Source organism: Bradysia coprophila, chromosome IV, assembly GCF_014529535.1.
Source record: "Bradysia coprophila strain Holo2 chromosome IV, BU_Bcop_v1, whole genome shotgun sequence".
Taxonomy (NCBI): Eukaryota; Metazoa; Arthropoda; class Insecta; order Diptera; family Sciaridae; genus Bradysia; species Bradysia coprophila.
Window position 1 is genome coordinate 6,429,323 of NC_050738.1, and position 18,321 is coordinate 6,447,643.

General features: G+C 32.4%; 1 protein-coding gene across 1 annotated transcript in view; it reads left to right on the forward strand.

Moving 5' to 3' along the window:
- Positions 1 to 13,746, forward strand: part of LOC119066739 — a 115,041-nt gene extending 101,295 nt beyond the window's left edge. The window contains exons 12-14 of the mRNA XM_037169361.1: positions 8,125 to 8,227; positions 8,625 to 8,803; positions 12,001 to 13,746. Of these exons, the coding sequence (XP_037025256.1) occupies positions 8,125 to 8,227; positions 8,625 to 8,803; positions 12,001 to 12,387 (669 nt within the window). The 3' untranslated portion in view covers positions 12,388 to 13,746. The remainder of the gene's footprint in view (positions 1 to 8,124; positions 8,228 to 8,624; positions 8,804 to 12,000) is intronic.
- Positions 13,747 to 18,321: the final 4,575 nt, after the last annotated feature.

Sequence of the window (18,321 nt, forward strand, 5' to 3'; positions counted from 1 at the left end):
AATCGATACTCACACTTTCACTGATATCATACAATTGATTGAAAATAACAACTAACGACGAGAAAATAAAATTTACAAAAAAAAAAAAAACTTAAATTGAAATTGAAACTTTTATTTTCTGAATCTTCAAACCAATAAACTAACATCACTCTTCATTACTTACGCGCACCAAACACTCTGTCCATCCGACATTCAAAATCAAACTGTGTACCTTCAACGAATTGTATATGTGATAACAGCCAGCGAAACCAGCGAATGTGAACGGTGATTCTTCAATAAAAATGCGATGTATGAACATTACTAGAATGACGTAGAAAGTGTAAGGTTGATATTTTCACTCGAAGCGATCATGGTCGCAAGATATAAGAGACAAGAGAGTTAAGATTGAATTCAGCTCGAAGTATATAATCATTTTATATTCTCCAATGTCAATATCATATACATATAATCATGTTTTTAGGCCACTAAACGATAATTAGGTAACTGTATTTCTGTATTTTATGATTTCTTTATTTGTCGAATATTCATCAGATGTTGATTTTTGTCGGTTTTTGGGTTACACACAAACTCAAAATTGAATATTTTTTTGTCGAAATTGAATGGAAGTAGAAGATTGAATTATTTAAATACGATTTTTGTGTGCGTAACGATGACTAATCAAATTTAACAGATGCACTCAACGAATAAAGTTTCATTTGATCAGATACAGTCTAACGAAAATGTTGACGAACAAAGCGAATCTTTCACATTTGTGACAAATTCGTTTTTTAATTGTTTACTGAATCCTGGTAAAGAAGCTAATGCTTCAAAGCTTCTTTAAACAAAGACAGAAAGTCAATTAAAACGGTTCAAGTAATGAAGCATTAAAGGTCATTAAAACTTTTCAGACAGTTCGTTATTCTCGTAATGTTATTTTGCTCCCACAAATAACAGACGCGTCCCTTAAATCAGAGAAAAAGCACATCTAACAAAGCGATGAACCATGGCATGTGATATGGTGACACAAAAAGAAACAAAAAAAAAACGTTTCACTTTCTTCGGTACGTTTAGTGACGTTGATTGGATTGAACATAAATTATTCCGTAATTGGCTCGCATTATTAATAGTTATGCTGACGCCGTAGCATAGCAATGTAAAAGAAAATCGTATGCATGAAGAGTGAAGGTGTTTTTAAGACTCGTGTCTGGATATTATTATCTTTGTTTATATTGATATTAGATGCATGAGTAGGGCTAGATTCCGCAGTTGTATATTTATTCATCCTACGACATACAAATACTATAAAATTCGAGTCATAAAAAGTCACAGTGAGTCTGATACAATTAAAATTTGGCTGATGCTAATCGCACGCGCATGCGAATAGTCCTAAATAGTCATTTGTGTATTTTCATCCGCGTGACCTTCCCTAGTACAAGCACAGCAAATCAACGGTTTAGATTATCAAATCTATTACTTCTTTTGAATAAAGCCCTAACAATTGATTTTTCAACAGATTGATGATCTAATCGCGCGAGTGATTAGTCACTTCGCTAAAATTTTGTCCATTTCTAGGCAATCTATTTCGTCTACAATCTCTAAAGTCCAAACGCCATTCTTTCTCTTAGAACTATTTAAATTGTTTCTTGCAGCAATGTACTGTCATCAAGAAAATTGAAGTTCTATCTGAACAACCTCAGAACTAAACAATTGTTCAGAAGTTCTTCTAACAAGATTTTAGACTTGCTAGTGATCTAACCCTACATAAAGTGCACTAATAAAGAAATTATAATTCCAATTACAAATTGATTCACCTATCAAGTTCTTGACATTTGCGATCAAATTGTCGTGAAAATTTTCTTAAAATTTGTCCGATTTTTCAATTTGTTATAATCTCCTCAAAACCTGTTGTCAACGTACCACTCATGCAAGATCTTATATCCGTTAACAAGATGTTTTGAACTTTGTTAGCAAATATGATCAATCAAATACCTATACCCAATCCACACACTTAACTTTGTCATACCACAATGTTGCAATATAGTCTTTCATGATTTTCCCATTATACTGTCAGCATTCATCACAAACAAATTGCTCCTTAATTTAGAGCTAATATATGAATAACACATAAACCAAAAAAACAACAAAAAATATGGACTCGTGAATCGAAGCAGAGATGTTGTGTATATAATATGAATGAATTTACGGTCGCTGTATATGTATATACACGATATACGTACGATACGATGAAGATGTAAAAGTTCGCCAAACAAGAACTTTCTTTCGTAAAATCGAGTTTAGGAAAGTAAAAGTGAACACTAGAAACACCATTGGCAAAACAAAGTAAACAACCACACCGAAATATCGTTTTTGGCATTTTGGCATGCCATCACAAAAGAGCTAAGCCTCACCAAGTACCAGAATACAAATTTTGGGTAAACTTCAACATTCGATGATGGTTATACATCAAAATGATGTTAAAACTTTTTCGAACAAATTTCTAAACTCCCCATTCGTAGGCAAACAGAAAAAAAGGAAAAGTTTTTTTTTCAAACCGAAAAACGCATGAAAATCATTTTTTCCTTCTTTTTTGGTATCAAAAACATCATTAATTTATAAGAACTGTACTTAAAAACTACTTTACTTGGAAAACCACTTAAGAATATTGTGTTGAGTTGAATTCTAATTAAATTTTTTCGTCTGTTTCCATTTTATAAGTTATTCGGATTACGATACAGTTTATGAAATTAAATTAATTTTAAAAAGGAAATTAGTAAATTTTTATGACAAAACTTTTTTTTTACAAGAAATAAAGCGTTTACAAAATATGAAATATTTCGTTCAAATCTTCAGACGTATTGAATAAAGCCATCACACTCGCAGCATTGTTTCTTTGAATGGCTATATTGGAAGATTAACCATTGAGTGGTCCAGACGAGAATTGACGAGCGTTATACTTACACATTAAATCTATTTGATTGTGTTGTTATTTGCACCTGTTTCAAACAGAATCTTTTTCCTCCCTATTTTAAACAAATACTTTGGGAAATCTTCGTTAGCCAGAACCCATCGCGTTTTTTGATTGTCAATATCCATCCAATGGACGATCATCCAAGATCCGTTGTAAAGTCCGCTGACAAAAAAATCAACGCCCACAATGACTTAATCATGGGAACACTAAAGATAAAGTTATTATTTTTTTCGAACATTTCCTAACTCACCCGAGGAGGCATTCACTTGACTCGTATTCAATGATCCCAAATGACTATTCTAGAATATAATATATTCCAGGAAAAGAGGAAAAGACAAGGATGGTCTATCCTTTGAGGACACTTCACTTTTGTAAACATTCATTGAATAGCCTCTATTTTATTGACTGAACAAGTAATCGTAGATTATCGAATATGCAACTTATTTGGTTATATTAATGAACGCAAGGCATTAAAGATTAAAAACAAAAAGAAATTGTCGGAACTTGGTTTTATTGGGCAGTTGTGATACCACTTCTTTCGTAAAACTTTAATTTTGGTTGGACTTGTCTAGTACTTCAATTGTTAAATCTTTTACTTTTGTCTGCTACACTTGTGGTATTTAAAAGAACATTGGTAAGAGTAAATCGCTCTCTTTCGTCCTAGTGGTCAATAACAGATGACTAGCCCCGTATATTCTATTTTATTTATAAAATGTATAGTATAGTGCCTTTATGCAACATTTTTGTCGGTAAAACTTTACCATTTACAACTAAAATTCCGAAACTCTTTATATAAAAATAGAATTTTTATAAAAATAGATGGTTGGTCATAGACACAAAAAATTTATCAAACAATGGGCTTAAGCCATGCTGAGCTATGAAAATAAGCTTTAAACCAACATGAATATGAACATGTGTCAGTGCTAAAAGATAAAAAAAAATCATTAAATAGACTATGGCTGACTGAAATACACAAGAAATATATTACCATAATCATTCATACTACGATACGCTCAAAACGTACACAATTTGAAAAAAAAAAATCGTTAAGGCGTCGTCTCTATTGTTTTACATTTTCTATTCTAAAGAATCACAATAAATCGGCTTTTGTGTGGATGGGTATATTGGGTGGTATGTTTTCCTTATTATTAGATGGGTGGAATGTTTTAATAAATTTAACTACACAACGGTTACAGTCACACCGATAAACAATTCAAAAATGTCCTATCATTCGTTGTCATATTAAAATTTTGCGAACTAAAAAGACAATTTGAAATTTGTAGATGAAGAACTTGTGTACACATTTTGTTAACTGACAGACACATGCGAATTTTGTTTTATTTTCTTTTTCGCAGTGAAAGCTATAATTGGTTTTCATTCATGCAAATCTAACACACCGTATGTAAGGCATTATTATTATTACAAAAGTAAAAGAAAATTTAGAGACGATCTTACTTAGCGTATCATTTATATGCGGGTCTGATGAAAATACATTATTATGAGTTTATTATCATTACAAATGAAGCTACACGATAAGAACATCCGAGGTTATATTTTCATTTCTTTTTAAATTAGAAATAAACAATGAGAAATGAAAAAAATAATTCTTTAATGTCTTTCTTTGTCTTCTACAGCGACATAAATGTTTATTTATTGTGATGTTTCGTTCCCTCCGGTTCACAATACTGTCGACTCATTAAGTAGAATATATAGAACCGAGTCAAATTATAGGAAAATGCATTAAACATTGGATGCTTTTCGTAAGTGCTTTCTTTGTATTACTTTGTGTAGCCGAAGAAGTTGGAATTTGTTGCGAAGAGATCCTTTTAGTCAACCGAAAACTTTTCGCAAATACCATCTGAATGTAAGTCGATTAGCTTTCATCTGCTTATGTTATATTTCCGATAAGTATTTAGAAGGAAATAACAACAAGTTCTGTCCACTTGGTTATTATGAGGTTTCAATATTCAGTCAACAGTTTAAACTAACGAAATATATTTTATCTATTGATTCTAACTGTGACGCAATATGATTTCTTAACAGTTGATAGTCCATTAGAATTAAGTTGTGAGATTAAACTTTAATTTTTTTTCTGTAATTCAAAGTGTGGCTATATCTTTTACAAATTGCAAACAAATGTCTATGTAATCATCAAATCTATTAGACCTGTTGTTTAACCTTTCAAATCTATTACTTCATTAGCTCTGACATACATTTCGTTATAAGGAGAACACAAGTCAGAGCGTCGTTTTATAGGTGACAAAGGCTATTTAAAAAAAATAGTGATAGGAATGGTAGGAATGGTGTCATATTTAAGTGTATCTCATTTCCTCCTGACATAAAATGTACAACCAAAATAAAGGTAAATCTTTTGTCTGATGATTTCAAAAGCCGTCCAGCAAAAACAACTAGAAAAGATGTTCATTAAACAAGTCTGTTCAGCTTTGTTCCCTTTTCAGTAACGTTAGTAACGTTAATTAGTTGATGCATCAATCCCATGTAATCTAAGTGAAATGTTTTGTAAAACATAATCCCTGTTGTTCTCTTATTATTATTCACATAGATTGTAACAACGCACAATCAACTAAAACACACATTCCAGTTCAGGCATGCTAGCCGTTCAAAAATAGGGCAGCAGCACTTGCCGGTAATAAATCGTTTATAAATAGCTTGTCTAAACAATTTTGCACAAAAAATCATCGGAGGTGCAAATGTACGTTCAGGCTTCATTAAAATGACGGATAACGTACCCGTACCAGTATATTAACAAAAATGCTGCTTCTTCAATTATAATTTATAGAAATTCCTGGAATACACTCGGCGCCACCCTCTCTGCCTTCATAAAATAAACTTTCACGTTAAAAAAGCTTTATTGTTATTTTATACTAAAATATTTTATACGCAAGTGACAAACTATCGGCTTCCGGATTCTTATGCCCTAAAGTCTGCAATGAAGCTCATTTTTCATCTTTTTCAAAACATAATATCATTTTCACGGTTCTCTGAATCCTAAAATCGTATCAGTCTGTCTGTTCGTGAATTCTTCAAAAATCTGGTATTTATGAAGAAAAAAAGATGATAGAAAAAAGCGCGCTGTCGACAAGACGTTATTTTGCACAGTAAATTTATTTCAATTTAGTTTACATAAAATATTTACATCGTCAGATTGACATACCTTTCGAAAAATGTGGAGAAAAAAAAATCAGAAAATTTTATTCCTTCTTTTTTCCTTCAGCATAAAATTTGCATCATCCGCTCAGATAAACACAACAAAAATGTTTCAACGAAAATGTTGATAAATAAGTTTTTTTATTGACATGCCGCCGTTCTGCTGCTGTACACATAAACATTTCCTTATTAGAAAAAAGGAATGTTTTTCCTCTCGTTTATTTTAATCGGAAATCAGATCCGCTTTGGAATCGGATAGTGTCGGATACCTTTAATGTAAATGGACAGTTCCGATGTTAAATTAAATATTTTTGTTTTTCCCGGCGTTATCGACAAGAATAGTTTGACTGTATGTTTGGACATCATACGGAACAGTGACTGGCGTCATGTCGTTGAGATTTTATCCTTTTTTTTAAATTTATTTACAGAACGATTCGTCATTCGTCATTCGAAATTCATAATGAGGATTTATCAAAGTTTTCGATTTTAAGTAGAAGATCTTGAAGATGCTATAACCATGGTACTTTGTAGGGAATTTCATGAGGACAAACTTGTCTTGGGAAGTTTAGGGAAGGGATAGCTGGTAGTAGTTAACAAAACAATTTAAATAGTATAAATTTGGGTGCTTTCTTTGTTAAAAACGCCTGCGAAATTTTATATACTCACAAAAAGGTAGCATGTTAAGTACTATGGTCAAATGGTAACACCAACTCAACTTTCTGAAATTTTCTATATCTCTAAATCTAGCAAGATTAAAGTTGATTTGAGGGATTCTTTTGAAAAACAGCCAACATTTTCTAGCGGATTTTTTGATAGTAGATAGGTATTGGTCTCTAGAAGCCAAAACAACTTTCAAAAAAATTCGTCCAAGCTTGTGTGACTAGTGAGAGATGACCAAAAACCTTAAACATGCACTTTTCTTATGGAAATTTCTCGTAGGCCACGAAACGTACAAGGTCGTGCGGGGTGTCATTAGAAAAGTAATCGCATTGTTTTAGATACACTTACTTCGAAAAAGTGAACTAGCCGCTAACATTGCTTTGAGTAGCGATACTGAGCATCAAATTTTCATTCCAAAACCACATTCATCGAAACACTACCCATGCATGTTTGGTATTATCGGAAATCTAAGACCAGCATCATATGGGGAAAACAGTTTTTTTTATTTTTCTGTTGCTTTTCGGATGCATGGGAACCGTTAGAAAATTGCCGAGATTATCCATTTTTACCCATACTTTCAACTGCTCATAACTCGGTGTCGATGAATTTTAAACCCAACAAGACCCAATCTGTCCCGAAAGTACATGCAATTACCTTTCTAATGACACCCCACACGACCTTGTACGTTTCTTGGCCTACGAGAAATTTCCATAAGAAAAGTGCATGTTTTTGTTTTTTGGTCACCTCTCCTTGAGTGGCTGCTTGGAAGATTTTTTCTAAAAGGGGTTTTGGCTTCTAGGGAGCAATACCTATCTAGGCACATATCAAAAAACTTTCCAAAAAGGTTTACAAAAAAAATGGCAAGCTTTTAAAAACGTATGCCACTGCTGTACGTTCTACATCTCATTAAAAAGTATCTTAGAGATTGATCGCAAATCTATTACTTCAAGTCTTTGAACATTCTTTTCGTTGTTTCTTCCTGAAGTCGTTATGGTTAACAGATGATAACCTATACAAACTTTGGCCTGCATTGTCATCGATTTGTTTCCAAATGAATTAAAAAACCCACATTTCTTTGTGTAGGTTAGCACAAGAATTCCTGACCTCAATAATTTTGTCTGCAATCCACATAATAATAGAATAGAACACACTCAACGAACTTGATTACAATATCACTGTTATACGATTCGGTATTATATAATATTAAATGCGAAAACAATGAAATCTTTTTACAATAAATGAATGAATGAACATCCCCCATATCAAATACAGCAACTGTATTCCTATTATTCCCATTCTGTTCGGTACAATTCAATGAGAAGTTGATCAATTATATTTCTTTTTTCCAGCTATGCAACATAAATCCCTGTGCAAATGGTGGAACTTGTTGGACTAGTGAAGAATCATTCTATTGTGCATGTCGACCTGGTTTTACCGGAAAAATGTGTGAAGGTATGTATATGGCTTACTGGTGTATGAAACGGAAGGGAAAAAAGTTCTTTTCAAACATTTTTCAACTCTCGTATTTCCAATTTCCTCGTGCGCCCATATAACATAACATTGCATCTAAAATATATTTGCTCCGTCAAAATATCCATAAAAAACATCCGTGGCTACATAAATATGCACATTATTTTCTTTTTCCATTTTTCATTTCAATTCCACTTATTTATGACTTTAGCATTTCGATCCATATTTTTCTGTGTGTGTTTGTTCATTTCGCACATCCTCCGTCGTAATACGGTGTTTTGATACATTTGCTGATAATGGACGTTATTTCGTTACCATTTTCAAGCTGTAAGTAATCATTAAAGGGATAATAAAATCGAAAATTATTGACATTTTGCAGATGAATTTGTTGTCGAGACAGTTGTCAGCTCCAACGAAATAATATCGGACGATCCACAAGCTAATACTCGGCCATTCGGTGAATCATTGGCGGTTGTTGCAAAGTCTACAAAAACCCATCTGTCGACCTATGCTATAATCGTTATTTTGGTTGGAATCGTTGTCATCATTTTTATTGTGGTAAGTCTGATAGCTTTGAAAATTGTATCTAACTGTCTGACGTTTGGATTAGGTTGAATTTCCTAACACTATAAGCAGCTCAGATTTCTACCACTGACATTTATGTCAACCGGTTAAATCCACTCTATGTTTAAATTAACCCGATGGTATTGGAGAACGTCAGATTTTTCGCTACTAAATGCAACGACGGTAATACTAACGCTAAATGTATGAATGGTGGACTGTTGTCTAAAAATAATTAAATTTTGACTTGACGGAGTTTCACCAAACATAACGCCAGTGTGTAGCGCATGACCTCATGACTCCGGTAAAGTAATTACTTTTTCAATCTGCCTTATATCTACACTGACATTAAGTTTGGTCAAAATCCGTCAATTCAAAATTTTATCATTTTTTTAGATAACAGTCCAACATTCATACATCTCGCGTTTACCTTTAGTGTTACCGTTTTTGCATTTAGCGACGAAAAATCTGACGTTCTCCATTAACTCAGTATAGTGCATTTCCTTGTTACCGGTCCTTTACATTTTGTGTTATCAATTTGAAGTTGTGCTGGGAAATGTCTAAAGAGATCGCCCACCGAACCCAAAATAATACTCGATTCTTTCGAAGCGACATTTGATAGGCAGGCCTAAACTTGAGACTTGAGAGTGATGGAACACAATGTTGCCAATGCTCTTTTTAGCAAACGAACTACAATTGTTAAGGTGATAAAGACGTTTGTAAATCTCTGCTTCTTTGCTCACACTTTGTTTTATAAGCCTTATTGAGAAGAAGAGCTTCTAAAACTGTTTTTCCCGCTAATTTGATTGATTTGGAGAGTTGCTAGAGAGAAAGCACATCAAAGAACAACCCATACAATCTATTACTTCGCATGTTAAAAGCATAGCGTCATAGCTATTTTACTAAATCTTTTACTTCAAAGTAATTTATTTTAATATAAGGAAATTAGCAAGAGCTCAGCGCTTATTTTTTCTGTCGTTGTCGGTAACAGATGATAGAAAACTGGTTATTACTTCTTGTGTTGATGATGTGGGGCCATTAAAATAGTGCGCACTCTATTTTCTGGGTTAGACAAAAGAGTGCTGCCATACATTTCAATGCATGCAAAACTGCGTGCAGAGAGGTGAGGGGGGTTCTAAAGATCGTCGATTTTAGCGTTTTATTTGAATGACTCCGAATATATTGTCCCCAAAAATCGTTGACGATTTTAAATTCTCATGAAAAACTTATGGCCTAAGTTAAATGAAGAACAAGCGTTCCTTATGAAAATTTCGGCAGAACTACTATAATATTCGGTGGGATAACTTAAAACCGTCAATAGTCGCATTGACGTTTCAGTCCCTTTCCGGATAAGTCTGATAAATGATTTTTTGCTTTCGAAAAAGGTTTTATGTTAAATCCAAACCGTTGTTCCGACGGCTCATGAAATTAAATATTAAAGCAACCTTTCGCTAAATCTGAACCGGCTGAGGGTATAAACATAATGGATGCTCAATATAACAATAAAAAAATCATTGTGTACAACAACCATGTGTATAACTAACGACCATATGTGAACAGACACTTTATAATCAAATTAATTTTGTTGATCCTTCCCTACTTTGACAATAAATTGTCATTGTCTTCCACATCCACAAACAAAATAGCTCTCGACTAATGTATTTGATTGAATCATTTCCCATCGGCTTTGCCAGTTTACAAAACCTTAATGTACAATCAAACAGAAAAATGAAAGACTTGACCTAAATAGTGGCATTAAATTCGAGCCGACCATTAAACCAAAAACACATATTTCATGTACATCTTAGTTACTATGGAAATCCTGTCCTATTATATCCTCAGAAAATATCAACGATTTCCATTTCGCTTCGGATATAATTTCCAAAGAAAATGGTGTTTGTATGTATTCTGTCTTATACAGTGTATATCATGTTTGTGTTACTATTTTCCGGACCAAGGTTTCTCTCTCTCCCTCCTTCTCCTCACACTATCCATTGATCAATCTCGACAATGAATGTATGTATGTTTTGTGTTTAAAATGTTAAAATGTACAAAACATAAATAAATAAATGAAGGGCACTTAAGTAGACATGAAGCATTTTCATGTACTGCACCAACCACTATATTACTCTACTATTTTATGATAAAGCAAGAGAGATGTAACTTAAATCCTTTCTCATTTCCTTTCAGTTACTTTTAAATAAATTAAAAGTCGAAAACAGAATAATAAATTTTCATCCCTTTTATATAAATATACACACAGAAACCAGAGACGTGTATTAATTCCATCCTCTTTATTATAATCTACAGAACTGTTTATCGTGAACATTTTATCGAGACTTTAGTTTTTAATTTGTTTTACAATTATTTCTCTCTTCATTGAGTACCAGTTTTACAGTCTGTAAGAAAATTTTAATAGGTCGTGGAATCTTATTATAAACTGTAATCCAATTATATAGTTGGTTACTTGTTATGGAGAAGACATACATTCAGATAGATGGATGACTATGGTATTTGTGTAGAACAAAAATTTTAATTGCTTTTAATCAATAGAGGAGCTTGGTGTACACAAGTGGAAAGTTTATTACGTATTACATTTATTGCCCCAGACTTTTCTTTACACGATAAGAAAATGGAAGAAACTTTTGTTGCCGTTCATCGGTATATAAAATCCGAAATTACAATAGTCGTTTTCGTATAAACAATAGATTACATGCATCACCATCAGAACGGGATTATCGTTTTCATTTTCTTGTCTCGTCGAATATTTGTTGAAAAAGCTGTGTAGCGTAGACGTAACGCTATCAGATATTCAACGAATTTATTTCAGAGGAGAGATTACATTTAGGGTTGGATTTCAGTTGCTTTACAGACGTCGCGAATTTACTGGCAAATTACTGGTACGGTCAGTGGGCATTGGATGCTGATATGGGTTTTCGTTCCCTTATCTGTCCGGTTCAATCTGATTTTATCGTTACAAGTCAACGAGTTCAAAACTCGTATTGAGGTCAATCGTCGATGCGGGTTATGCTGTAAGTGGCTGAAATGTAGAAAAGAGGATTATATACCGTCTCGTTCACAGATTTTTATTTATTTATTTCGATTCCCAATCCATACATCCAATACTCAGCAATATTATCATTAATTCCATAAATTAAAACTATTTTTTCGTCTCTGTCCAAATACGAAAATAGTTTTCGGTTTGCGCTTGCAAATCCCCATCGTACGATCGATTCACCACAAGACAACATCAATTGATTCCAATATTCGGATTCGGACGACGTGCAAAATCGTCAGTAATAAATAGACACTGGCTGAGTGGAAAAGGTGGTATGCAGTCAATGCATAAATCGAGCACAGCCAGTTTACACAATGGCCAATGTCAAAATAACGGTGGCAGCGGTGGTGGTGGTGGTGTTGTTGGTGCACATAATCATTGCAGCAATGGTATGGCAAATCATCAAACTCAACAACACGAACAGCGTAACCATTTCAATCGGCATTTGGCTATGAATTTGGAAAATGATATGTACTATACGGTTGATTTTAGTGATTCGCAACATTCACCATTGATACAATAATTTGGTGTCGGGAATGTTGTGTTGAGAGTGTGAGTTTTTTTTTAGAGATCGAAATGAAAAGTTAAATAAAAGAAAATAAAATTATTTATGACTTAACGGTAAATATTCAAAAAAAAAGCGTCGCGATGTTCTATGTTTAGATTATAAAATGAAAAGAAAATAAAAATAATTTTTACGTTTCGTTACCGAGAAAGAAAGGATGAAATCAATGCTCTATCCATAGGGTTTAGTTGAATATTTTTGATCATTTAAAAATAATAAATGAAAAATATGGTGAGTAAAAAACATAAATTAATTTATATAAAAAATGATAACATTAAAAGGAAGAAAAGTTAAAATAAATGTTAAATTTGCCAAATTATTGTAAGTGTTGAAGTCGCCTTGATTGTGTATATTTGCCAAAGTTGAAATTTATGATTTAGACGTTTCGTTATTAATTAAAACAATAGTTTGTTGTATAGAAGTCAAAGTTATGATTCCATTCAGAGTGACTGTTCTGTTCGCCATTATCACAAGTTGGTGGTGAATTAGACAAATGGTGGTCAGGCCATCGACAAATGGCTGATTTTTTTTATAGGTTGTTCATTCAACATCTGGTTTTTATTAAGAAAAATATGTTTAAAGGAAGATCATTCAAATGCATAATGCTCAAGCATTAAATTGAAAAATTTCAGTGCTACTGTCCAATGAAATGTTTTAAATATGAAAAACTTCTCGCTCAAATGGGATGGAATGGACAATGTCCATTGGGCGTTCCGTTAAAATTTTCATTATTCATCAATCAAAAATTGATTTAATTTCAGTAATTCAGTAATTTTCCACAGTCACAATAGTAGTTGAATGGAATCACTGATTTTATTGCTAAAAATAAACCGAGGTCATTCAACTGATCGGTGTATTGCGATAAAACTCATCTCCTACTCCTTCTCTGTTCCTTAGCCAATATTAAAAACAGTAAATTTCCACTTTAATCGAATAAATACGTAGGTGTAAGTTGTAAATTTTAATGTTAAAGACTTAGGCATTCATTATAGGTAAGTGTTTGACATGGGCTGCAATTTTTTGTATTATTTTTTGTTCTTATTTTGCACCCAAAACCATTTGAAATACACAACATTATTGATTCTGTATTATTGATTCTGCGTTTGCAGGCCACAAAAGTGGAATAACAAAATTTAGTAAATAACCCAGCCCATTCAATTTACAATAAAAATCATTATCCTCCTGTTCGTGTGCCAAAAATAATTTTTTCCATTTTGCACCAGGGCTTACGATTTTAAAAATAAAAATTAATTTGAATAAATTGGTTTTTCCTATTTCCATTTCCATATTTATTAATTCAGTGTCCAGTCTTGCCAAACAAACAAAAAATTCAAATGATTTTCTTCCATTAAATGATTGTTTCGCCAATCCGTACAATCTACTTTATGTGCCAAAAATACAACAGAAATTGTAGATTTGAAACGGATTTTTTTTTGAATAGAGATTACTTTTTAACATTAATATAGATTCAGATGAATCAAAAATAGAAGCTGTAGAAACATTACTTAAAATCAAACAAATACATAGACAGACTTAATTCCCTGAATAGTTAAAAGAGTTGACGGAGAAAAAAAAACTGAAGTGAAACGGCTAAATTTGTATTGTGCAAAAGTGAAATCTAGTACATCTATTGTTAAGATTATTTTTTGTTTGATGCAATTTATGAGAACCGGAATAACATTTCATCGTTTATTTTTGTTGACGCTTACATCTGGCTAGATGCTTATAAAATGTATGTAAACTGATCGTTGATCAATATGTCTTGGGACTACTCTAAGGCATCGTATACAACTACAAACAGCTGTCAGCTGAACAAACATCTAAAATTAAATGCGAAACCACTCAATTTTGCATTACATTCACAAACAAAAAACAATCTGCTCAGGATCTGAACACCCAAAAAAAAGGAAGCTCAAAAGATTTTTAATTAGTGGGAGGTCTGCTGTAGTGTAATCCATACACTCACACACAAACAGTTTCCTCAATCGCTCGCCATCAATTACGTTACGATCCAATACGGTTTCGCAGCTTAGAAATCACCGTAAAAACGGATTACATTTTATGAATGCAGAGTTTCGAATTTCGTAGTCTACTCCAAATAGAATTTAATTTAATATTGTCAAGAAAGTATACGATGTGTTAATTGAAACTGTTTTTCTTTTTGCGCTAAAATCTAATGGATTTTTTCGGTAAAGCGTTTGGATTAAAAGTGTACGTTTTAACGGAAGTAAGAACACACCCTCGTTAATAGAATAATACAATGTGGTGTTGACTTTAAACAAGAAAGCTAAGTTAGATGATACGAAAACATATTGCAGTTGAAGTTGTTTGTTATTGGAAAATGATAACCAATCTATTGAGGAACATGAACTCCTAAAATAGCATAACCGTATAACCCCGCTCGTTTTACTACTTTAAATCCTAAATGAATGAGAGACTAAATACGAAGATAGCCGTCGAATTCGTTTGTAAACAAAATGTACTCTGTGCGGATTTTCATTAGAATCTCAGTATATCTGAGGCCTGAGTGTACACCGAACAGTCGTTTGCATTAGAGTATTTAAAAACAGGAAATGTACGTAAACATATTTGTATTTACCGATGCTGACAGCCTGTTAACACATAGAAAAACATTCGCTAAAAAAATCACATCCAAACCAAGCTTTTCCGGTTCACGAAAACTGTATTTTCAACCAAAACTCAAACAATCTGCTCATCGGTACTTTTGCGCGTTTTGCGACGAACGGGCCGAGAATAATTTAACAAAAACATATGCCCGGCATTTCGTTATTTATTTTTATTTTTCGGTTCAAGCGCATAAAATAACGGAAACAATTTATTTTGTTGGAATGAATACTTGAAAAAAAAAATTTTGGTTGAAATTGCGCGAGGAAAATAAATTTTTTTAACCAAAAATGGAAATTGAACATAATAAATATAATAACACGGTTATAAATGCTCAACACACAAAAATACACCCCCATTGATTGATGAATGGTTTATAAAAATAACAAGCAAAAAAAAAAAATGAAAAAAAAAATATTTTTTGGACATTGTTGAAAAGGAGATCATTTGAATCATATTGCCGCCATCACATAACACCCACATACACAATATACTATTAATACAAATAAAATATATTTTTAAAATTAATAATAAATAAAAGTCATTGCACGTCTATATACAAATTTAAGCTTTTTACAACAAAAATTTAATAAGAGAACAATTTAAAAATACAAATAAAATGCAACGTTATTTTCATTGATGCACATAATAAAATATTTTTAATTAAAATTGATCAAAGAGAAACTATGCGAGATTTTTGGTTTTTAAACAATTATCCCTTTTTTGTCGTTAAATCATTATGTCACAATTCATTCACAGTTTTTAATTATAAAAATTTACCTTTTTGTCCTCATTCGCAAAAACATCCACATTTTGTTATGTCCACTATGTCGATCTGGTTCACTATTTATTATTTTTAACCTTTTACAAACGGCAAGCTTGTAGCCATAAAATATTCAAGTCTGTCAGTACAGCCAACAAAACTATCTCAGGAACGTCTTCATGATTCCACTCTTTATATGGGTAACTCCAGGGTTAGTTGGGTTACAAATTTCGTCATTTCTGAGGCATAACGTAGACTATGTTTTGTGGTAACAAATCAGTCTATAAATTTTCTAATACTCAGGAGACCCACTGCTTTCATGTCAACAAGAATTGGAATTTTTAGCCTGCGAAGTGTGACTTGTGTGATCGAAGTAGTCGGCGGTTAGTTGCGTTACACGTTTGTGACTTTTTGAAATATTTTCACCAAATGTAAACTGATTTCTGTAAACTTTTTTTCACTAAAAGCTAAGATGCGCAGTTTAAGCCAAATATGAGGTTGGTAGCCCAAAATTTGTGGGAGATATGTATATAAAAGTGATATTCATCTGTGGTCATTAACAGCCAGAATTTTTTTTTTTCGAAATTGGTGGTTGTTGCCCCACAGAAAATGTTGCTTTGGCTCATAACCGTTCAAAAAAAAAATTCGAGATAGCCTCGACGAGTCAAAGTTCGAGGATGACACTTACCACCACTGGGAAGCTGATTTCACCTTCTTCACTCACCCAACTAACCTGATCGAGCCAAAGTTATTTTTCTCGTGAAGTCATATGCTGTAGCTTCGAATGACACCGATCTTCAGTTTTTATATGAAAAAATGTAATTTTGGCAACGTTTGGGTCGAGGTGATTTCACCTTACTTCGAAGCAGAATGAACGAAAATTCTAAAAATTTAATTTCGTGTCATTTGGTGCAATTGTGGAATTATAGCGTTCGTTTCTACAGGGAAACAAGTTTACAGAAATCATTTGAGATTTATTGAGAATATCTTGGAAATTCGAATACAAACAAACACTTTTTGGTCATATCTCCCCGAGACGTTATATCAATGACCTCATATTGGTGTCAAACTAAGCGTCTTGACAATAGCTTTCAGCAAAAAGTCGGTGAAATCGGTTCAGGCTTCGTGAAATAAAGTAGAATTTTTAAAAATTCGCTAAAAACAAGCATAAACCTAATATGTGGCTTAAACGACGCGTCTGGTCAACAGCTTTCAAGAAAAAAACAGTCTACTGAAATCTGTTTTCATTTGGTGAAAATATTTCGAAAAGTCTCAAATTAGCTGGAATTACTTATGTTTCTTTATTAAATAATCTTAAACCTACAAATATTATCCAATCCACTTAATAAATTGCTTCGTAAATTTGGTGAATGTCATCCACAACGTTGTTATAAGGAAATATCAGATGCAGATCTTGTACTTAAAAATAAACTTAAGTGAATGTGGAGCAAAAACTTGTGGAATTTGTTAATACGAAGAACGTTTCTCACACCTTGAATACCTTGGTGTAGTTTTGTTTAAATTTTCGACTTGTGGCTGTTGCAAAATCTATACCTTCACTGGTTTTAACTTTTCGCTACATATAAGATAACACTGGGCAGATCTCATCGTTTATTTTTGCCGCGCTCCGTTGTCTATAACAGATGACAAGCCGTTTCTAAATGGTTTTGAAAATGCCCGAACTTGGTTATTTTGATGATTGTTTATTCTACCTTTTATTATCTATAATCTAATACTTACTATAAACAAAAACTAGACTTTCTCACTGTATAGTTGCCAAAATCTTAAAACAAGCGATCCCTCCAAAATACACTTCTTCAAAACCAAAAAGAAAAATTATGAAAATGAAACATTATGAATGATAAAAAAAATTATTGTATGATACACACACGTACGAATAAAAAAAAATGGAAGAAAAAAAAAATTATGAAAAATTAAATTATAAGATTGAATAAAAACCAAAAAAACAAAAATATGTTGTAATGTTTATAAAAATAACAAAAAAACACACAAAAAATGAAGGTAATTTTAATCAATATTATTATGTATGAAAAAAAAACCAACAAAAAAACAATTTTAAATAAAATAATTATAGAAATAACAATGCAGAATTTTCAATCTAATTAAAATATGAGTGGATGTTAAATATATACTCACAAATTAATTTATCTGAAGTTCCATCATCATCATTATGGGCATGTGCATCAACGAACCGTACAATCACTGAACATAAATATGAAACCTTTTATTTTTCTCCAGGTGGGGTACTCATGGAATGGAGCAATGGGAGGTATGATAATATATAGCTTTAGTATTCCTCATTTCAGTGAGCAATCGAGAAAAGCTAATTACGTTAATAACTATAATTTTCCACAAAATTATCTGCTATAGCACAATACGTATTTCCTGTAATAGAGCCCTTTCCTTAGGTTCATAATAAAATTTTTATAATATTAACAAACCATAAAATCTCTTATTTCAATTGTTTCAACTGTATTGTATCT